We start from the raw sequence: 23,929 nt of genomic DNA, 5'->3' as shown, positions 1-23,929 counted from the left end.
ATTTCTTTGCTCTCAGGTGTAGGGAAGGTGCCATTTGATGTGTCCTCATGCACAACAATGACCCTTTCTGCCTCCCTCAGAGAGTTGTCATCACTGATACGCTTCTAATGTGCCCAGATTTTAGAGATCTTATTAAGTTCAGATAATTTCCTAATAAAGCCTTCAATATGTCCCTCTCCTTCCAATATAGGGTTTGTCTGCCAATGGTTAGTTACCAACTGTATATATGAAGGGTCCTTTAGCCAAGAGGCATTAAATTTGAAAGGGCTCCTGATCTTTTGATTTATGTCGGCCATTTCCAACAAAATTGGTTGATGGTCTGAGATGCCTCTAGTTCCAACCAATTGACGAATGCGGGGAAGTCTGTTGAGAAGAACTTCCTTAATGAGGAACCTGTCAAGTCTTCTGACCAAGCTTTGATCTCCACTACAATTGTTAGTCCAAGTATACTGTAATTTGGCCGAAGGTATGTCCACCCATTGATGTTCCTCAAGTAGGTTGGAAATAGTATCAGATAAGGAGTCTACCTGGGCCGAGTGTCCCCAAGATTCACAAAAACCCACCGAGAAATTTAAGTCCCCTCCAAGAATAATGTTATCTGCCTGTAGAAGGTCAGATTCCAGTAAGGTTCTCCAGTAGTTAGCCCTGTCTACACAAGGACCATAGACATTCATAATGCAAATATCCATCTCAACGGAGTGTGCAAAAATGTCCAACCCAATGAAGCCTCTGCCTCCCCAAATATTCCTAATATCCAATGCTTTGTTGCTTATCCCAATAGCAGAACCTCCAGATCTCCTAGACGCATCCAAAGCATGAAAGGTCCAATTGGGCAGCCAGGAGTTAAGTGTGTTAATTAGAGTTTTAGCTAAATAGAGAGTTTATTGAAGAAATATAATGTCCGACTGAGACGAGGTGAGCAGTCTACTGAGCGCTAGTTTTTTGGGCATGCTAGCAAACCCTCTGCAGTTGAAAGATAGGATCTTGATGAAGGGTGAAAATGTGGGCCATTCTTCGCTCTAAGGGCCCTGAAAATGGTTTGTTGTCGCCCAAGGGAAACTTCTTCATCCGCAGTGTGCCTGGCTTTTGTGATGCGAGAAGGTCGGCCTCGTGAGTTCTTATGGGTGGCAGGGGTAGCCTCAGAGTCTAGACCAAATGCATCAAAGCCTCTTTCCTTCGATCTAGATCGAAGTGAGTACCGGGGAAATACAGAAGGGGAGGGGATGAGGTGAGATGGGAGAGAGGAAGATGACAGGGATGGCATGCAAGGGGATATGGCAGGAGAGGGGAGAGCATATAAGGGAGGATGGAGGGGCGAGGCCCTGGGTTCTATGTAAAACCACAGAGGTCAAGTGTGCCAATAGAGAAGACGTGCACATGATATGATGAGATGCAGTAACATCAGATATGCCAGACAAAGGAGGAAAGTGAGACGGGGATGAAAGCAACATACCCGTCGTTGAGATGTCCTCCAGTTCAGTCGCGGTGTGTATTGGAGATGGCGAAGGTGGGTGAGAAACTGAGCTGCGTTTTACTGCTTCCGCATTATCAAGTATACCGTGGGGTTCTCCAATGTCTTTGGCACGCTCCTCTTGACTCTTATTAGTATTTTGCCGAGAGGGATTATCCAAGGGATGCTCAGTCTCCCATCCCTGTACATTATCCCTGATTTTCCAGAGGAGCGGACAATCCCTTTATAGATGCCCCACTTTTTGGCATCTGCGGCAGCGATACGGGATACCTTCATAGTCAATTATCTGTTTGCAAGCTATGTCCCTCCATTGTATGGTAATGAACTCTTGTAATCCTCCCTTGGTGTCCATATTGATAAGAATCTGAGCATAAGCCATCATACCTGTGTGCTGGTAGGATTTACCATAGTCCATGTAGGAGCCTATCGCATTGCCAATCCGCCTGAAGATATCTTCTGTCCAGTATTGCAATGGTAGGCCTGGGCGTCGAATCCAAATAGGTCCAATGCCTATCTGCTTTGTCTCAGGGTCAAAGAGGGGAGTCCAATGCTTAAGGAGCACCAGGGCATGTTGAAAATTCCAGTAAGAGGACAATACCCAATTGGTGTGATCAGCACGAGCGAATCTCAAAGAAAACCATCCCCTCACGAATGTTTGCAGGAAGGGGATTTCCACCAGATGTTGACCCCAAACTTCAGTGGCCCATGACTTCAGGCGAGCAGCCGTGTAGTTCTGAACTCTGATGCGCCCAACCAGTACTATGTCAGCAAAATCCATGGTCTCACCCCATTGAATGTCCTCCTCTAGTCTGAGAAAGATGTCGTCCGCCTTGGACTTGAAACATCTGTACTTCTTCTTAGGGCCCAGTGGAGGAGGTTGGTTATGTGGCCAGCTCGGGGGAGGGGCTATAGCAACCGGGGGGGTAGGGTTAGGGTACGAAGAGGATGGGTTAGCGAAGCCCTCAGTGACAGGGGGGGAACCGGCGAGCGGAGGAACAGTGGTGAAACTGCCAGATGGAGGGGCGTGAGAGACTTGAGAGGTAAAACCGGCCGAGACCATGGGAAAAAAAGGGGGAAAAAACGGTCGGGTAAAAGCACCAGTCGCCGAGGGATCCAATCCATGGTTAGGGTTCAAACCGCCGGAAACGAAACCAAGGGTTGCCAGAGAGTGAGGGGGGTTAGAAAGCGCAGGCCACGTTGGAGGGACATTTGGGAGGACCACAGGATATGACCGCGACGGTTCCCCAAGAGAATACGAAGGGTAATTCTTGGTGAGGCTAGAGTTATACATACCTTCTGATGTGGAGAAAGAGGAGTGCCAGATGGACACCCCCTCCAGCGGGTCTTCAGTTTAATCAACGGCTTCGAGATCCTCCATGATGCCAGTTGCTTCTCGGAACGGCGGACACCTCAGATAGTAGTAGAAACCGGAGAGTATGACAGTTCTCAGGGGACCAAGATAGGCAGGTAAAGCGAAACTTTCTGCGGGTTATCAACTGAGAGTTGCGGCACATTGAAATCCCCTCGAACTCCCAACAGGTCAACCAGCTCGTAGCGTAGGGGTAGGTGACAAACGGGATGTGATAGCAGACGGCAGATGTGCAGTTTAACGGTGGCCTAGCTAGGTTATTGTGAACTGTAGAGGAACGTGTAACCCTAACCCAAACCCTCGCGAGCCATCCTTTCGCAACTCTCGCCGTATTGGGTATGCAATATTATTAAGGTATGGCATTGAATAATGTTCTTGCAATAAACTTTATTTAAAATAAAATAAATAAATAAATAATTATGACAAAGTGGGAATGAAAAGAGTTTTATAATTAATAATTATAATATAGTTAATATGATAAGGCTGCTAATATGCTAAGACCCTAAAGATCGAGTCTTAGGGGTTCATCTCCCTTTTATCCAGGGGACCATTGATAAGATTGTAAGGATTCTTAGGAAGCATAATGTTCCCTCGACCTTTAGACCCCTTAACACCATCTGTAGCTCCCTTTGATCGGAAAGCTATCCTGTCGAACCCAAGGACATGAAAGGTGTCTATGTTATTCCATCTTCCTATGCGACCCCATACATTGGCGAAATAGGTCGCTCTATTAATCAGAGGATTAATGAGCACTCAGCCAACTTAAAACATGGGAGGATCCAGTCTTCCACACTAGCAGAGCATGCTGAGAAGGATAAGCATCATGTATGTATTAAGGAGGCCGGTGTTATTTCTAAGTTTGTGCAGTTTCATAACCAGAAATTTAGGAAAGCCATCAAGATTGAAAAAAGGCTGAGCAATCTCAATAGAGATGACGACTAGAAAATTAGCAGTTGTTGGTTCCCTTCCCTCTCTTCCTAGTTGTTTATTTTCGTTTTTATGCTCTTAATATTTATGGTCGCTTGCTGTCTTTCAGCCCTTCTTGATTAATAATAAGAACAAATTGTGTATACATGGAATAAAAATCCTTTTATAAGTTTTATATTCCTAAATATTGATGAGAATGGTTTTTAATTAATGAGACAATTAAAACAAACTATTTTCTTTCTCATTAGTTCCTCATTGGTTTTAGTCAATTTACGGAAATTTACCTCATATTCTTTTCCTTAAATTTATTAGAAGGTCCATTATTTAACTAACTTTATAGGTTATCCTTTTAATAAAATATGTTTATTATAGATTATTATTGATCTAAATTTTATATTTAATTAGACAGTTTTAAGTTTGTATTAGATAGCTTAATAATTTAAGTTTATATTTAATTTAATAGTTTTATTAATAAGTTCTATTAATAAGTTATACAAACAATTAAATAATAATAATAATAATAATATCATCAAATATTATTGATGATGATGATAATGATGATTATGATTAATGTCCAATGAGACCAAACTTTGGTCTTTAAGACCTAAAGAAACAAATTCTTTAGTTTGATTTAAGATTTTATTCCTATGCTAAAATAGCTTGGAGAGAAGCCTCCCGAGCTCATTATAATTTTGACATCATAAAAGGCTAGGAAGTTTAGTATTGGAACAAAGATTATGAGACTGTGATCATGTGGTTGTATGCTGGTCACTCTAAGAGGAAGTGATTTTCATCCTCGATGTTCATATTCTCACAGAGATAGCAGATCCTTTCCATCCATGGTGTTTTAGGAATTACCCAACAACCCCTTTCACTATGGAGCTCATTAGAGTTCGTTCTAATCTTGGCTATATTAATTTTCTTCTTTGAGGTAGTTAAAACGAAGATAATTTTCATCTTCTATGGTGGGGTTGATGACCTCCTTATAATATCTTAATTTTCTTTTAGTTGCTAAATCTTTCTCACACCACATTTTTTATTTGAACTTAGAAGTAACAATATTTTTAATGTTATTAATGTTTTACAATGCAACATTCTCGTCTATCTCCCAATGGTTTAACTAGGCATTGGTGTCTTTATACGAACCTCCTTTGAGCCTCAGGTGGTTTTGGATGGAATTTAAAGCTACCTTAGGAAGTCTATGGTCTACTATGTTATTAAGTTTGTGCTTGTACAACAAAATCCTATTCATATCTAGGCTCCTGATATGGGAAAGACCCACTTCTATAAGGAGAATAGGATAGGGTGTATTGCTTTTAATTTTGAGGTTATACGTTATAAAACGCTTCTAGATTTGCTCAATCTTTCTCCAAGATTCTCTAAAGATGCTGCGACCCCAAACCTCACATCCACATAAGATAACAGGAGTGACTAAAGTTTGAAAGATGAAATTCTTTCTATCCCACATTACAAGTTTTTCCATTTTACAATTATTTTCAAGATCAAAATAAGCTTTCCACCTCCCATTAATCCTTTTCTCAATGCTATAGTTCCAGTTGAGTTTGTGATGGATATCAATTCCTAGGTACTTGTAAGAAGATACTTTTTCCAAGTTACTATTTTTATACATAAAATTAGTGTAAGTGTCCTTCTTGGATTTGATAATGATAACTTTTGTTTTGTCAGTGTTAACAGTCATACTCATGGTATTGTAGAAATCCTTAAGAAGTCTAAGTTGCTTATCAAGATCTGATGGGCAGCTTACGAGAAGAACAATATCGTCAGCATAGTGAAGAAGGATGATGACTATCCCAACTAAGATCGTGCCAGCACAACCTACTTCCTCTAAGCAACCTTCTATCTTGTCAATGTAAATGCCAAATAGGGTAGGGTAGAGGGGGAAAACTTGTTTAACTCCGATACTACTTAATATCTTTTGACGACCCCTCATTGCTCTTTAACTTGGAAATTACATTCTTGTATAATGTTATAGCGGCAGCTTTCAACTCGAAAGGAACCTTTAGCTCCTCTAATCTATTCCATAGGTTGTTTCTAGTAACCATATCAAAATCCTTTCTAAAGTCTACAAAGCAACAAAAGAGATTGGATTTATCATTGCGGCATTCCTCCACAATGATCCAGAGCATAACGAGGTGGTCCATTGTTGAGTGATGCCTTCTAAAACTAGCTTGGACTTTAGCCTACTTACCTTCACTTTCAAGCCATATGCTCAACTTCTTTTCCAAAATAATACCATATAACTTCGATAAGAGAGGGTTGATCATAACTGTTTGATAATTGAAGGGGCTATTTGTATCCCAACATTTAAAAATAGGGGTAATGAGGCTCTCAGTCCATGGCTTAGGGAACTCTTGCTTGACCGCTTGATTGAAAAACGTGTGGATGTGGGGGATGATGACAAGACCTCCAATTCTTAATATTTCCGCCTTGTAACCTTCAATGTCCTTAGCTTTCGCATTTGCGAGGCGTTTAACCCCAAAATCAATATCTTCTAATGAGAAAACTTCTTTCATTGTGAGCAGGGTTTCAAAGTTATCCATGACATTTGAAGATTGATAAAGGTTTTTCAGATAGGAATTCAAGTCGTGTAAAGAAATTTTATTATTATCCATAGTATTCCTAGTTAGAATCTGCCTCCAGAATTTTTTAGGACCTACTGTAGCGATGTGTAAGAGATTCTCTTGTCTTTTACGAATATACTGCCTTTTTTTCCTCCTATTTAGGGCTTTGTATATTTTTATCTCGCCAATTTTAAGAGATTTATCAACAACTTCATTAATTGCTCTCCTAGTACTTTTAAATAATAATAATAATAATATAATTTATAAAATAATAATTATTTTTATAATATTATTATTATAGTTATACATTTATGAATATTAATACTAATAATAAATCCATACTATCTGGATTATTAATATTAATAATCCCTAGATTTATTAATATTTTTACTATTAACATTTTACATGAATAATATTTAGAACATTAAAAATATTATGTTTGATAATATGTATATCAAACAAGAATTAAATATAATAATTATTATCTAATAATATTATTATTATTAAACAATATTATCAAATATAATATTAGTCCTTATACTTATGGCTTAGTCCACTGCAATGGGCCAGTCAAATATAGCCATTGGTCAAGTCTAGTTGCCAATCCGACATAGCAGTTTCCAGTCAATTATAGCAGTTGGAAGATCGGCTCTCCTTATTTAACCTACAAACATGACATGGTTCTTCAACTTCCCTGGAGTTTCCGAGTCAAATATAGCCATTGGAATATGTGCTCTCCTTACTCTCCTTATTTAACCTACAAACATGACATGGTTCTTCAACTTCCCTGGAGTTTCCGAGTCAAAGTCATAGCCATTTAACCTACAATGACAACTATGTCTGCCATAAATATTCAACGGTCTTTCGACTGGGATTTTCCTGCCCTAACCAGAGAATGGAGCGAGAAAGGCGGATTCAGGAAATAAGAACTCAGGCTCTGGAGCGAAAAGGGCGTATGCAGGAAATAAGAACTCAGCTTCTGGCAGCAGGAGTTATCGGAGGGGTTTCGACGATTTCGTTCCTCTTTACAAATTTTCTGTACTCTGCGACAACATGGAAACCAGCTTGGGCGAGGAAATTACGCCCGATGACATGCTATCCGACCGTTCATTTTTTTTGACGAAGATTATAATGTGCTCCCTGATATCTTTCTCAACTCCATATTCATACTGGTAACTACTTTTTATTCCAATTCACGATTATTATTTATTCATCATGAATTTTTCATAACCACATAATTAAAGTCGTTCATAAATCCAAATAAACAGGTGATGACTGATCCTGAAACTCCTGGCCACGAGTATTTGCACTGGTATGTCATAATCCTTTCGCAAATTTCTGAATAATATATAGCACCCATATCTATTTCATCTAAATTACAGCATTAATCTGTACGTTGTGCAGGCTGAATACCAAACCTTTTAGCAGCAAACCTGATGTTGGTATGGATATCATGGCCGATGCCACTTTTTCTTGATCTTTGAAATCATTGGATTGAATGTGTGTTAATGTTTTTTCGGTTTAATGCTCAAAATGTCATGTGTTTCTTTGTGGTGCAATATCAGTTTTGCCGAGCGACAGTCTTCTCAGGTACGAAGCTCCGACACCCACGCGTAGTAGCAAGATGGTTTTCACATTGTTCAGGGGTCCATGCCATCCCTTAATTGAGCCCAACTCGCGGGAGAACTTCAGCACCAGAGCTTTTGCCAACGAAAATCGACTTGGACCACCGATGGCCGCTGGTTTTTTCTATATCAAGATTGAAAATGGAAATGAACAAAGAATGAACGTAGAATTTCCTGGACAAAATGCAGCGCCAGCTACTCAACAAGTAACCGGCGAATAAACAAGAAACAATGAAGTAGACGATGTTTTTTAGGAGGGTCATGCACCAGCTTCACTATCGTTTATTTGAAAATCAAATTCGTGAGTACGTTGGACCATTTTCTGCGTTTCAAGAACTTTGTGGTTGTCATCTATATATTAATATGCGAAATTGTAACTATTTGTAACATGGATAATATTTGACGCAATCAATAAATATATGTAAATTTGAATCAAATTATTTTGTGCGATAAATCTTTTGGTAACCCATTTGATATATTCAGTGCTATTTCTAATCAAGCTATCTAACAACATCCTGAATTTGTCATGCAAAAATCAAGATTCTATAACGGAAATACCATGACTATAACCAGAACAGAATCTTGGCCAAGATCAAGAATCGAAGCGCGGATCTGTCAAGCCAGTTTTACTGGCATTTCTTAATAAAAGACTTCATCACGTTTGATCACTTAACTTTAGTTTTTAATACTAGGACGGGAGATCTTTGATTGAATTATTTATTTCTTACAATAGCTAAATTGGTTTGTTTTCCTTTTCCTTTTTCTTCAATTAAAACAACTAACTAGTACTCATGATTTTCTAAATTGACTTCTCAATGAACACAGATATTCATAGTGAGTGTATTCATAATCACTTGAATTGGATCTCACTCTATAGTTTTGTAACTATTTGATTTCAAAGTGAAGCCCAGTCATCTTAGACCAACATCCATGTGAAAAAATTTGACCAGAAAAGTGGTAGCAATCTGAATATTCAAGGTAGGGTCTAGGTCATCTCTAATGAGAATGGACTTGGATTTATTCATATATAGTCCCAAGGCAAGAGAAAAGTCCTTTAGGATACCATAAAAGGTATTCCATTCTTTGGGGTCTGGTTTAACAATTTCCATCAGATCATCCACCAAAAACTGGTGAGAGAGGGCGATTGTTGACACTATTCTACAACCTGCTATGATGCCCTATGATCGAGTATCTTTGGTTTTTCTGTTGAGTCCAACTATGATTGAGAGGAATAAAAGTGGGGGCATTGCACAACCCTGTCTAATTCTTATAGATGTTGAGAAAAAATTCGTATGAAGGACATTGATCAAGATAGAAAAGGATGCAAACTTTATACATGCCTTGATCCAGTTAATCATTGTTCTGCCCACAGCAATATTCTCGAAAATCATCCACAGTTCCCAATCAACACAGTCAAAATATTTTGTTAAGTCAATCTTCATGAGACAAGCATCCATTTGGTTTCGTTTTACATAATGATGGCTTCTTGGGTGATTTCAACCAAATCATGAATCTACATGTGATTAAGAAAACCAAATTGCTCCATAGAAATATATTTGGACAATAAGGGTTTAAGTCTATTTGCAATTGTTTTTTAAATCAATTTTTAAATAGTATTACATAATGAAATCACGTGATAGTCAGAAAATGATACTCAATTTGGAATAAGGTAAATGAAGGTTGAATTTATGGCGCTAGATACCCAACCAAGTTCCTTGTATTTTTCAATCATCTTAGTCAGCTCATGAATCATTTTATCTTGAAAATGCAAGAAAATTTCAATGGTTCATCCCTCTGGGCCAGACTTTTACCTCTGGCCAGATTGTTTAGAACTTGAAGGGCTTCTTGTTGTGTTACTGGGTAGTCCATTTGATTTATTTCCTCCAGATGCGCCAAAGATAGGAACATGTCACATACTTCAAGTTGTTTGCATAAATGAACCTGAGCTCAAGAGAAATATAGATTGTTGAAATAGCTTCTAGCCTCCTCTTTGATGTCTCATTGATTGGTAAAAGTCTCACCTGATTCCGATGTTATATACCAAATTGTGTTTTTTTGTCCTCTACTGGTTGTGAAAAAATATATTGTTATTATGACCAACTTGAACCCATAAGATTATGCTCTTTCGTTATAATTCTTCAACTTGACCAAGAAGAATTTTTGAACTACAGATTTCTAGTTGAAGGATTGCCTTTTTTTCTCATGTCAGAGAAGTATGTAGGAGAGCTGGTGCCCTCTAATATTTTCTCCTATTAATAAATCATGATCAGTTATTGATATGAAAATGGGGCACTTAGGCTTCTTGTCTAACTTACAATAACTTCTCCCACTTCCAAAGCTTTAAATATTCCCAAGTCTTATTGATTAACTAATGCAGAATTGATAATATGCTTAACAATATAGTGTATCCTTATGTTTGTTTTAAATTGATTATATGCTTTAAAATCTATTGTCTATGCTATAATTTGATATGCTTAAACTAATATATAAATGCATATAACAGTAAACAATGCAGCAATAAACAATCACACAAAAACAACAATAAAATTAGGCATTCACCCACAACTCTTGCGCTACATCTTTGTGAGCTCTAGTCAACTCAACTAGGCTCTCTCGGATTATGGTATAAGTCCTTTTTACAAGATCTTGGCTCAACTCCTACTTTTTTACACAAAAACAATGGGTTCAAGCACCATTTTATCCCGTGCCTGACTCTTGGCTCCTAGCTCTGACTCTAGTGCTTCGGCTCTAGCTTTGGCTCTTGCTCTTCGGCTCTACCTCCTTTCTGTTCTCTATCAGTTTACAACCCTCTTGGCTTTTCACTTGACTTCCAAGTGACTCCCTCGGCTACTCTTTTTGCTTCTGCGCTGCCTCCTTCACCTTAGCTTCCTGCTTTGGCTTCACTTTCAACAACAAACCCCCAACAACCAACAACCAACCACCCTCTCTATCTTTGACATTCATGGCTTTCTATGCCAATTAGAATTGTCTGTTTTTTTTCCCTTTCGGGCTCTCTGTCTTCGAGCCTTGGCCTACTCAAATCCCCTCTCTGAGTGTTAGCAATCATTGCTAAATTCCCTAAGGGATGGTGGCCACCTATTTTGTAACAGAATGGAACCATCGGTGCTTGAAATCCCTAGAAATAGTCGTTCCATATTTACAAAGAGAAACGTTGTAAAACACGGGAGAAATCGCAAAATCTCTATTTATCAGACTTCAAATCTTCATAAATTTGCACTATATTCCTATCGGGTCTGCCTAAAACCACTTATCGCATGTTGCCACTACCCTGTTTCGTGGCTTCCCCTTTGCATTTTAAAAATTCATTGAAACATGGAAAAATATCGTAAATGGCTTTAGACGGATTTGAAATAATAAGCATTTGCATTTTGGAACCCCTTCGGGTCTGGATTCATCACAGCGCGCATCCCTTTGCTTTTTGTTTATTAAATGAAATATGCGAAAATACATAGCAAAATGCCCTTTGGCAGATTTTAAAATATATCAAGTATAGCCTATAGCCCTGTCGGGTCTGGCCATCGCATATATATATATATATATATATATGTGTGTGTGTGTGTGTGTGTGTATATATATATATATGTATATATATATATATATATATATATATGTATATATATATATGTATATATATGTATCTAATGTATATCCATATATATAATGTATATCCCCACTCCTTTGGGTGGCTCCGATGCAATATTATGATGTGACTTGTCGCAATCGTATATCACATAAACCCTAGGCCGTTTGGTAAGCAATCCATTGTTATCGCCGTTTGAGATATCGCAATCGCAATAACCATATAACATGTTCCGATAACCTCCACCTACCACCGCTAATTGTGATTTGATGATCAGATCTGGACCATTGATTGGCCAGATCTGACATCTCCTGTTCATTGCTTTGTTGATCATCAATAAGCCCGTTTTTCAATGTTTTCTCTATGGTTTTGCCTCCCGATAGTGTAATCTGATATTTCCAAAACTTCTCCTTTTGCAATTGTTTTTGGATTTTTAGAAGACTTTGAAGACTTAGAGGGTTTTTAGGACCCATTCTTAGGGTATTTTGCCTCTTTTTCCAAAGGAAAAAGGGCAACTTCATTTTGTTATAACTTATGCATCCTAAGTCAGTTTTTTCCCATTCAAGTTGCAGTAGATTCAGAATGAGGAGATCTTTGCAATGAGACTATTTCTGAGGGTAGCCTGTGACTTTCATTTTCCTCTGATTTACAAATGATTTGTGCCATTTGACACCTTTTACCTCTTTTATGATATCTTTTAGACTTATAGGTTTATCTAGGATCCATTTTTGGATCACGCCTTCCCACTAAGAGAACTTTTGGTCTGCAAAAGACAGATATACTGATCTAAATAGTACCTGAGAGTAACAACACCCTCGTCTTTCAGCCTCCATACACTTTCATTGCATAGTACCTTTAACCATAGTTTCTGACCACTTCCCCTCTGGATGGGTTGGTCTTCCCGAGAAGAACTATCTTCCTCCTTGCCTTCCTGTAGAACTTCCACTAAAATGGTCACAGAAGGTAGTTTGAATTTCCCTGCCTTGACCATTGACCCAAGGTGGCTCAAAGAAATGTGAAGTACACCTGCTCCACAAACTCTCAATTATACCTGTTTGAAAAACTATCAACAACAACTGTTAACAACAGCAGGCATATAGACAATAACTGGATGTACTAAACTCCTGCTTCAACAAAAGAAACATATTTCACATCTTGTGAACACCTCCATGTGTTACATCTGCATACAAATGATGGAATAGACAAGAAGACCACAAAACATGCCTTTAAAACAAATGATTCTTCAAGTCAAGCATGTAGAAAAAGACCATTAGGACTCTTTTCAAAAGATGAAACATTTCATCACTATCTCCATCTTGGAGACCAAGTTAACTTCTTTCAAGTCAACATTGCATGCATGTTCATATCAGAGCAATCAACTCTTCAAGTTAATTACATACATATTCAAAGACAATGAAAAAATCAACATCCGTGTGTTCATGCATATCATGCTTATGCATGCATTTCATCCTTCAACTTTCACTTAAGTACACTGTACTTTCGAAGCTGAAATGAAATATAATGTCGCAGGAAAAAAGTGAGTCCCCTACTCAACCTTTCTCCATTCACCGTCTTGGTAGAAACCTGCAAATTGCATCTCACCAACAAAGAAATGCCAATATATGCATCAATAGACATGCAATCCTTAATTGGAAAAGAACTCTAACCATTTCTTACCAATCCAGTTCAAAGGGCTTGCCTTTGTCTACACATCGACATCAACATGTGAATCATTTTGACACACATCATTCATGGAAACTTCCTTTCCATTTCTGCCATCTTTTCTTTCCACTTTCTTCAACTTTTGTGGAAGCATCGCTGGATTCAAGGTCCAACATTTTGTAGTAAGATGTCCTTGCTTATGGTAGTAAGTACACTGCATGTGCATCCTCTTGACAACATTATTTGCCTTGTCCAATGGACCTTTGGCTCTTTGCTTATTTTATTTCAAAAGTTTCTTGTATGTGGCCATTCTCTTCCAACATCTAGAAACATGATGGTTATCCAAACCACAAAAGGAACATGCAATTATTTTCCCATGCTTATGTGGAAATTTACCATGCTTTAAAAAATCAAAAGGAATATGATTAGAATCAGATTATGCCTGCCTCTTTCACCTTTATTTCCTTCATGAGGAGGTGAAGCAAATGAAGAAGTGGCTCCCTTTGGAACACCATCAATCTCTTCAAGGCTGTCAGAGTTTCCACAACTCTCCGGTTCAAGTGTGTGCTTCTAAACACCTACATCCTGCAAGTGATGTTTCAAGTTATTGCATTCCTCTTGAATACAGCCTTCACACTCTACAATGCAACCCCTTCTTGGAGTTGTTTCAATGGCCTTTATGGCAGCTTTGGAACTCTCTTCGTAAGACTGTCCATAGCGAAGACCCAAATACTTAGGCCTCTCCTCAACCATTATTGGTTCAACAATACCTTGTGCATTCTTTTCCAAGCCCTTTCCTTCATAGCCCATCTTGGACATTAGCCTGGAACCTATGCCTCTAGTATGTTTTTCAAAAGAACCAATATAAGAATTCTTAGAAGAATTTGAAGACAAACTATAATGGTTTACCTCTTCTTCAAGTTGTTACTTGATTAAGGCTTCTTTGGAAACAAAGAGCTATGAATCTAACTCATGCATCCTTTTCAGGTTCATATTTGCAAGATGAAGTTGCCTCTCCATTTCCTACAGTCTGTCAAAAAGCAACTGCTTCTCTTCCTTCATGGAATTCAACTGCTGTCTAAGTATGCTAATCTTTCTTCCATCCTCATACATTTCTCTCACCTTGTCCATGATGATAAACGAATCTTGCTTCAAGTCTCCATCAAAGATTCTTGTGATGAAGAAGGGAGAATTCAAGGATACACATGAGGAAGTTATCATTATGCCAATGAACAAAGAACTTCAAACAAGATTAATAAAGAGCTTATTTCAGCAACCTTTTGCAACAAACCTCTTGTGCTTTAAGGACTACCTTGATGTCCTTGGGATAGGAGAATGCCTTTAGCCCTTCTTCCTAATTGTCCTTCTTGGACTGAGCTATCAGTAGCTTCTCCTTTACCTCTACAAACTCAGAAAGTATTTAGTCTACAAAACAAGCATATAATCAACCTCTTCCTATTCAAACACCTTTCAGACAAGCAGTCTTTGCTTTGTCAATAAAGAATTATGATATAACCTTCTTAAAGGTGTGGTTCACCAAACTTAGGCTCTGATACCACCTGATCTAAAAATGGGGCACTTAGGCTTCTTGTCTAACTTACAAGAACTTCTCCCACTTCCAAAGCTTTAAATATTCACAAGTCTTATTGATTAACCAATACAAAATTGATAATATGCTTGAAAATATAGTGTATGCTTATGTTTGTTTTAAACTGATTATATGCTTTAAAATATATTGTCTTTGTTGTAAGTTGATGTTCTTAAACTGATATGTAAATGCATATCACAATAAAAAATGCAGCAATAAACAATCACACAGAAACAACAATTTAATTAGGAGTTCACCCACAACTCTTGGGCTACATCTTCGTGAGCTCTAGTCAACTCAACTAGGCTCTCTGGGATTATGGTGTAAGTCCTTTTTACAAGCTCTTGGCTCAACTCTTACTATTTTACACAGAAACTGTGGGTTCAGACACCATTTTATCCCATGGCTCTTGAATCTCTGGCTCTTGACTCTGTCTCTTGGCTCTCGCTCTTGGCTCTTGGTTTTGGCTCTTGGCTCTGGCTTTGGCTCTTCGGCTCTAGCTCTGGCTCTTGCTCTTTGACTCTGGCTCCTTTCTGCTCTATTAGTTTACATCCCTCTTGTCTTTTCACTTGACTTCCAAGTAACTCCTTTAGTTGCTCTTTTTGCTTCTGCGATGCCTCCTTCGCCTTATCTTCATGCTTTGGCTTCACTTTCAGCAACAAATCCCCAACAACCAACAACCAACCACCCTCTCTGTCTTTGACATTCATGGTTTTTTGAGCCAATTGGCACTATCTGTTTGTTTTCCCTTTTGGGCTCTCTGTCTTCCAGCCTTGGCCCTCTCAAATCCCCTCTCTGAGAATTAGAAATCATTGCTAAACACCCTCAGGGATGGTGGCCACCTATTCTATAATGGAATGGACCCATTGGCGCTTGAAATCCCTAGAAATAGTCATTCCCTATTTACACAGAGAAACAATGTAAAACACAGGAAAAATCACCAAATATTTGTTTATCAGACTTCAAATCTTCATAAATGTGCACTATATTCCTATCGAGTCCGCTTGAAATCACTTATCACATGTCGCCACTGCCCTATTCCATGGTTTCCCCTTTGAATTTTAAAAATACATTAAAACATGGAAAAATATTGTAAATGGCTTTAGACAGATTTGAAATAATATTCATTTGCATTTCGAAACCCATTCGGGTTTGGATTCATCTCATCGGTGCATCCCTTCACTTTTTGTTTATGAAATGAAATATGCAAAAATACATAACAAAATGTCATTCGACGGATTTTAAAATATATCAACTATCGCCTATAGCCCTGTCAGGTCCGGCCATCGCATCAAATATGTATATATATATATATATATATATATATATATATATATATATATATATATATATATATATATGTATGTATGTATGTATGTATATGTATGCATATGTATATATATATATATATATATATATATATATATAATATATATATCCTTGCTCCTCTCGGTGGCTCTGATGTGATATTGCGACGCGACTTGTCGCAATCGCATATCACATAAGCCCTAGGACGTTTGGTAAGTTCTCTGTTGTTATTGTCGATTGCGATAGCGCGGTCACAATAATCATATAACATGTTCCGATATCCTCCAACTGCCATCACCGACTACGATTTTCTGATCGGATCTGGACCGTTGATAAGCCAAATCCGACAACTGATAAGCCCATTTTTCAATGTTTTCTCTATGGTTTTGCCTCCTAATAGTGTAATCTTATATTTCCAAAACTTCTCCTTTTCGATGGTTTTTGGATTTTTAGAAGACTTTGAAGACTTAGAGGGTTTTTAGGACCCATTCTTAGGGGATTTTGCCTCTTTTTCAAAGGAAAAAGGGTAGCTTCATTTTGTTATAACTTATGCATCATAAGTCAGTTTTTGCCCATTCAAGTTGCAGTAGATTCAGAATGAGGAGATCTCTGCAATGAGACTATTTCCGAGAGTAGCCCGTGACTTTTTTTTCCTTTGATTTACAAATGATTTGTGCCATTTGGCACCTTTTACCTCTTCTATGAAGTCTTTTAGACTTAGAGGTTTATCTATGATCCATTTTTGGATCAATTATTGGATTTTTTCCCACTTCTTTTTCTTATCCCGCAGTCAGACCTTCTTTTTTAGCATACACAACTTGAGGTTGATTGGGTCCATCTTCTGATGAGCAAAGTCTTCACAAGGGAGCTGCCAAGTTGAGTGAACCACACCAAAAAAATTTGATCATTCAACCAAAAATGATTAAATTGAAATGGAGGTGCCTTATGGCTGAGTTATCTAGTCCAATTTAATAGGATGAGGAAGTGATCAGATATTTTGATTGAAAGGATGAAGGAGTGCAGATCCTTTAGGATTTTTTATAAGGAACTTGTATATACAAATTATCAAGGTGTTTGTCTAGGCCCTACTCATCCTACCTTCCATTCTGCCAAGTCAGTTCCTATAGGAATTTACAGGGTAAGTTCCTTAGATAGAACACTAAAGGACACCACTCACAAATACATCACAGATCAGTACACCAGTATTCTTGACGTGGTTAAAGCACTCAAAGAGGAAAACAATCCATGGCTTGAGCCAACGCGACCACTTCAAGCAATTTATTAATGTAAAAGGAAGAAAATTTACATAATCTTCTCTCATGAATGGTCACCTTACAAATGACCCTCCATGCTCTTTAAATAGAGGTCATGGACCGATCGGGTGTTAAGTGTTATGAAACCAGCTCACAAAATGATATAAAAGATAGATCAACTCCTTAGAAATAAGCCTCTTCGAGGGGGCAACCTCCTTTGCATTACACAAATGAACAATTCTTGGATGATAAAAATGACACGACCTCTTTTCTGTATATAGGAGTCTAAGGGGTGATAATATAATTAGAGTTGACATAACAATAATAATGTAAGGGCACAACAATAACAATAGTGGGCTTCTGGAATGGCTATGATAAGAAGTGATTTCTTTAACTAGTCCTGAAAAATCACTGTCAAACCGGAGAGCGGAGCAAGAGACTGAGAAAATGGAGGGATGGGATTCGAACACTAAATCTACTCTACAGAAGATACCTCTGCTATCTACCACAGCAGGCCCCATGGATGGAGCTGCTTGGACCCAACGGCTGAAGGAAGAGTACCAATCCCTCATTAAATACATGGGTATGAACAAAGCCAATGATAATGACTGGTTCAGGATCTCAGCCAATGCAGATGGCACTCGATGGACTGGCAAGTGCTGGTACATTCACAATCTCCTCAAATATGAATTCGATCTGCAATTCGTTATTCCTATCACATATCTAGCCACTGATCCCAAAGACAAACTACCAGAGCTCGATGAGAAAACTGCCAAGGAGTGGCGAAGGTTTTTCTCTACGATGACAATGGATTTGATCCAATCTTCCTATGACTGCAAAACATCCGGTGAGTCCTTAAACCAGCAACCTGAATCCACACGACTATCACTGGTTAATAATGCGTCGTCGAGAGTAGGGTTTTCTTATTCTCTACTAAAGATAAGGTTTCTAAGCAGCTCGGAGGTGGAAACCCAGCCAGCCTTGTTGCATGCTGTGGCCCCTTTGTCGGAGCTTATAGTTGGTAAATCGATCGGCTTTAATAAGTTGGCTTTGCCTTTGAGACACCTGCGGATCATGCCCTTGTCAGTGTGTGCTGCGGTAGCTAATGATGGAGACGAAAACGTTGTCCCTTTGGGGATAAGGAAGCCACTGCAGAGTTATGTAGATAAATACCCTGGACTGATCATGGGTTTTTCCCTCTTTATGTGGTTTTCTGGACTAGAGATCGGTGTCATCAAAGCACTGGCGACCTAGGAAGGGGGATATAATGGAATAGAACAAAGCCTCCATAAGAAATTGACAGATGGGTAGTTTGAATCTGAGTTGATAACAACAAGGGAACAACCTCCTTTCGGCCATGGATCGCAACATGTAGCACAGTTTTGGGGATATATAACTGCCAAGATAGCCAAATGCTGAAGAAGAACAGAACAATAAACAAAATGCAGTGAAAAATATCAGAACCCCATTGACTAAATGGATTTTATGCTCAATAAATGGAACAATCCATACCAAACCCAAATCTGGATGCCTGACAATAAAAGGTCTCCTTCTAGGTCCGGATCACAGGCCTAGATCACAGAACAGAGCGGGCAACGGAGAAACCCAAATAGTATGGGCGAAGACCGGATAAAAATCTTCATCAAACTAATAGGGGGCAGAAATCACTGCATGCGGCTCAGAAAGGGACTTTATATTCTAGAATTAAAGAAGGAAATCCAGATTCAAATTGGAACCCCCACAAAATACCAAATCTGATATATACAGGACGGAGTCTACAGGATATCCATACACTTAAGGAATATGGTATCTACAACAATTCAACTGTCATTCTTAATCTGAGACTGTGAGGGGGATGCAATGGAGCCAATTCAAAAAATACAGGTACCTTTCACGATGCAGTCAAAGGAAAGGAAAAAATACAATCTAAACCTGCACCAGCATCAAAGCTTCCAGGTCCCTATGTTGTGGAACAAAAACTGGAATCTCCAACGATCCAAATAACTTTGTTAGAGGTAACTAATCTACACATTGATCTATCCACAAATGCCTTTATCTGTAGATTTAATGGGTTTTGGCCAAAATCCGACGTCTTGCATCAATGGAACCTCACAGCATGGTCACCTGTCTGTGAAATTCACCTATGCTCAAAATTTTTTTTCATAGTTAGATTCAACACAGAACAAGAATGTGATAACATTATCAATCACGAGCCTTGGTTTTGGGGTAATGTTGGCCTCTTCACGACCCCCTGGTTTCCTGAGTTTGATGCAAATACTACAAAAATCGCAACAATTCTTGTTTGGGTGAGGTTACATAACCTCCCTCTACACATTTGGCATCACAAAGTTTTAACAGCCATTGGAAATTCCTTAAAATAGATAGAGACAGAGTCAAGCAGGGAATTTTCATATTTTCCAGAATATGTGTAGAAGTGGAACTAAGTCAGGAGCTACCTAATCACATTACACTGAACTATAATAATACACTGAGGACTCAACCACTTTACTATGAAAACACATCATTCAGATGCTATAGCTGCATGCAGACATGGCATCTTCAAAACACCTGTCCACTAGCTAGGAAGGACCCCAAAGGAAATAAGAAACAACAAAAAAAGCCCAAAGGATGGCAGCATACTGACTGGAGGGAAGAAGAGGACATGTAGACAAAATCTACAGTGTTAGAAAATTATATATTACGGAGCAATGGAACACATAAAATATTGCAGAAATATAAACACAGAAAATACATAAAACAAGAGAGACATAGATATATGTGGTTCACCCAGTTTGGGCTACATCCACCCCGAACAACCAGTCCTTCCTTTCTATTATCCAGCAAAATGAAGAGACACAACCTACAACAGATCCGCTGTAATATCCTCTATTTTCTCTCACAGTCTCGCCTCTCTGTTTCTCGCTCACATAATACAAATCTATTACACAACCTCAAATACAATGCCCTCATACCAAGAGAGGGGGTTGCCCTCTAGGGGAAAAAACTCTAAACTAAACATAAGTTCTACCATTAGATCATCCGCCTAATGAACGGCCTAGATTGACTAGAAATTACTATACTTTTAGAAGGCAATTTTACACTTGCTTTTAGCTTTGGGGGCGCTGACCCCCAGCACCCGCCGGAGAACCACTGGCCCCCGGACCCCCCAGCCGGGGGGATCGGCCCCCCCGGACCCCTGTTGGGGGGAAAAGTCCCCCCCACACCCTCCCGCGTGGAGGGGTGTACAAACATCCTGGGGTATACATCCGGCTGAAACAAAGACCTCTTAACAATCATGCTCCACACATAACAATCTCCCACTTGGAGAATGATTGTAGCAACTCCATCGCTGCTTCATTTGCTGGACAATGACTCATCTTTGGACCTGCCCGTTTCTCATCTTCATCATCATCCTTGAAGACTAATTGAAACTCAGCATGTTCTCAGTTTCTCCCTGGTTACAACTTTTGTTATCATATCTGCAGGATTCTGCCTAGTGTGTATCTTTTCCAGCTTCAACTCTCCATCTTCCAACACTAATCATATGAAAATGGTACTTGAGATGTATGTGTTTAGTCCTGGAATGAAATGATGAGTGCTTTAAAAGATGAATGGCACTTTGGCTATCACTGTATAACGTGCCCATATCATGCTCATTACCCATTTCACCCATAAACCTTTGTAGCCAAATCATTTCTTTACTAGCCTCTGTAGCAGCAACATACTCTGCTTCTGTTGTTGAATGTGCAACAACACTTTGGATTTTTGAAACCTAACTGATAGCTATTCCACCGATAGTAAATACATATCCTGTAGTGCTCCTCCTGTTATCTCTGTCACCTGCTATATCTGCATCAACATATCCCTGCAGGGAAATGTTTGAACCACCAAAGCATAATGCTTGATTTGTGGTACCTTTCAAATATCTGAGAATCCATTTCACTGCCATCCAATGTTCCTTTCCTGGATTTTTCATGTACTTGCTTACAACTCCCACTATATATGCAATATCAGGCCTTGTGCAAACCATTGCATACATTAAGCTTTCAACTATTGATGCATATGGAACTTTAGACATATAGTCCATGTCTTCTTGGGTCTTTGGGCACATTTCCTTACTAAGTTTAAAATGGCTAGCAAAAGGTGTACTAACTGGTTTTGCATTGTGCATGTTAAATCTTTTCAACACCTTTTGTATGTACTCATTCTAAGACAATGTTAATTTGCGATTTTCCTGTCTCTAGTTATTCTCATACCAAGGATTTGTTTTGCAGCTCCCAAATCCTTCATTGCAAATGAATTTGCCAATTTTCTTTTGAGCACATTTATTTCCTGCATGTTAGATCCTGCAACAATCATGTCATCTACATACAATAACAATATAATATAGCTTCCATCATTTTGCTTTTTCAGATAAACACAATGATGAGAGTGACATCTAGTATAACCTTGTTGAGACATAAACTTGTCAAATTTTAGATACCACTGCCTTGGAGCCTATTTTAAGCCATACAAGCTCTTCTTCAACCTGCACTAGTTTCTCCTTCCCATTCACTTCATATCCTTGTGGCTGATGCATATATATATCTCTTCCTCCAAATCCCCATGGAGAAAGGTTGTCTTTACATCTAACTGCTCAAGATGCAAATCTTCAACTTCCACTAGACTTAAAATAGTTTTGATTGAAATCATTTTAACAACAGGAGAAAATATTTCATCAAAATCAATACCTTTCTTCTGTGCAAACCCCTTCACCACAAGTCTAGCTTTGTACCTCTATTTTCCTCCATCTTCTTCCTTCAGCCTGTAAACCCATTTATTCTGTAATGTAGTTTTACCTGCAGGCAACCTGACTATGCCCAAAGTCTGGTTATGCATTAAGGAGTCCATGGCTACCTCCCACTTCTTCCTGCTTTCAACCTGCATTGCTTCTTCATAACATTCGGGTTCACCGGAATCAGTCAACAATAAATAATATAATGAAGGAGAGTATCATTCAGGGGGTCTACTTATCCTGGTAGATCTTCTAACACAACTTACAGGTGTTTGGGGTTCCTATTGCTGTTGTGGTGGTTACTTCTATTGTGGTTGTTGATTATTACTATTTTCAGGCACCCTTACCTTTTCAGTGATTTCATCAAGAACTGCATATTCCTTGTTTTCTTTTTCCTGTTTCTTTTCCTACCACTGATTGTTATACAAGACCTTTTCCTTGAATATTACATCTCTACTCCTAATGATTTTGTGATTTTCATAATCATATAAGTGATAACCAAAATCATTAACACCATATCCAATAAAGGTACATTTCTTGACTTTGTCTCAGGCTTTGTTCTATTTTATTTATCAATATGGACAAAGGCCTCACAACCAAAAGGCTTTAAAAAAGAGTAGTTTACCTTTTTACCTGTCCATGCTTCCTCCAGAACACCACCATCTAAGGAACTTGAAGGCCCTCTGTTTATTAGATAAATAGCAGTATTCAAAACATCTGCGCAAAACTATAAAGGAAATCCTGCATGCAATCTCATGCACCTTGCACACTCCATGATTTTTCTGTTCATCCTTTTTGACACACCATTTTCTTGTGGTGTTCTTGGAACTGTCTTCTCTTTGTGAATTCCATGCTCTGAATAGTACCTATCAAACTCTTTGCTGCAATATTCACCTCCATTGTTTGATCTAAGACACTTCAATTTCTTTTCTGTCTCAATCTCAACCAAAGCTTTCCATTCTTGAAAGTATCAAATACATCATATTTTTTCTTAATACAATAAATCTATTTTTTTCTACTTGCATCATCAATAAAAGTAACGTAATAACAAGAAACATCGAGAGATGATACCTGAGCGGGTCCCCATACATCTGCATGCACAAGCTCTAATTTTTCATTCTTCTTTTCTTTCCCAACTCTGAGAAATCTGACTCTCTTCTGGTTTCCATAAATGCAATTCTCACAGAAGTCCATATCAACATTCTTCAAACCTAGCAACAAATTCCTTCAGTGAATAATATTCATCCCCCTTTCACTCATGTGTCCGAGCTTATGATGCCATAATGCTGCATATACTCCTTTGGAAGTTAAATCATTAACAGTTAGAAATACCATTGCATAAGTACAATGTACCAACCTTTTCACCTTTTTCTATTACCAGGGCTCCTTTGGTGACCTTCCAAGCTTTATTTGTGAAAGTTGTCACATAACCTTCACCGCCTAACTACCCTATTGCAATCAAATTTTTCTTTAGATCTAGAACATTCCTTACCTCCTTTAGTAGCCATTGGTTTCCATTCTGCAGTTTTACAAGAACCTTACCCATTCCAACAATTTTACATGGTTTATCATCACCCAAACGAACTTGCGCAAAATCTCCTTGAACATAGTCATGAAAGTATTTCTTATCAGGTGTGGCATGGAATGAGGCCCCTGAGTCTACCAACCACAAATTAGTAATATTTTAAAAAGAAAGAATCAAAGCAACTTGTAACACCTCACCTGTCACATTTGCTTCATGATTGTTTTCTTGCTGTGAATCTCCTTCT

At 38.5% G+C, this 23,929-nt stretch overlaps 1 protein-coding gene across 1 annotated transcript; it reads left to right on the top strand.

The window, feature by feature from the left end:
• Positions 1-7,244: 7,244 nt before the first annotated feature.
• On the top strand, positions 7,245-8,195 carry LOC149151062 (protein TERMINAL FLOWER 1-like). The gene is made up of 4 exons (XM_089443041.1): positions 7,245-7,454; positions 7,618-7,661; positions 7,754-7,791; positions 7,915-8,195. Exons 1-4 carry the CDS (start codon positions 7,245-7,247, stop codon positions 8,193-8,195), a joined length of 573 nt encoding a protein of 190 aa, XP_089299167.1.
• The last annotated feature ends 15,734 nt before the right edge of the window (positions 8,196-23,929 follow it).

The sequence above is a fragment of the Pinus tabuliformis genome, chromosome 9 (assembly GCF_031772625.1).
Source record: "Pinus tabuliformis cultivar Carrire ecotype Pingquan chromosome 9, CPIR1, whole genome shotgun sequence".
NCBI classification, from domain to species: Eukaryota; Viridiplantae; Streptophyta; class Pinopsida; order Pinales; family Pinaceae; genus Pinus; species Pinus tabuliformis.
The sequence above is the reverse complement of the archived record's forward strand: the minus strand, read 5'-3'. Positions and strand labels throughout refer to the sequence as shown.

Excerpts from the sequence above, each read along its gene's own strand:
- LOC149151062 (XM_089443041.1), top strand. The coding sequence starts at position 7,245 with ATGGAGCGAGAAAGGCGGATTCAGGAAATAAGAACTCAGGCTCTGGAG. Across the intron at positions 7,455-7,617 it reads CGATGACATGCTATCCGACC|GTGATGACTGATCCTGAAAC; the intron begins GTTCATTTTTTT and ends CCAAATAAACAG. Across the intron at positions 7,662-7,753 it reads GGCCACGAGTATTTGCACTG|GCTGAATACCAAACCTTTTA; the intron begins GTATGTCATAAT and ends TACGTTGTGCAG.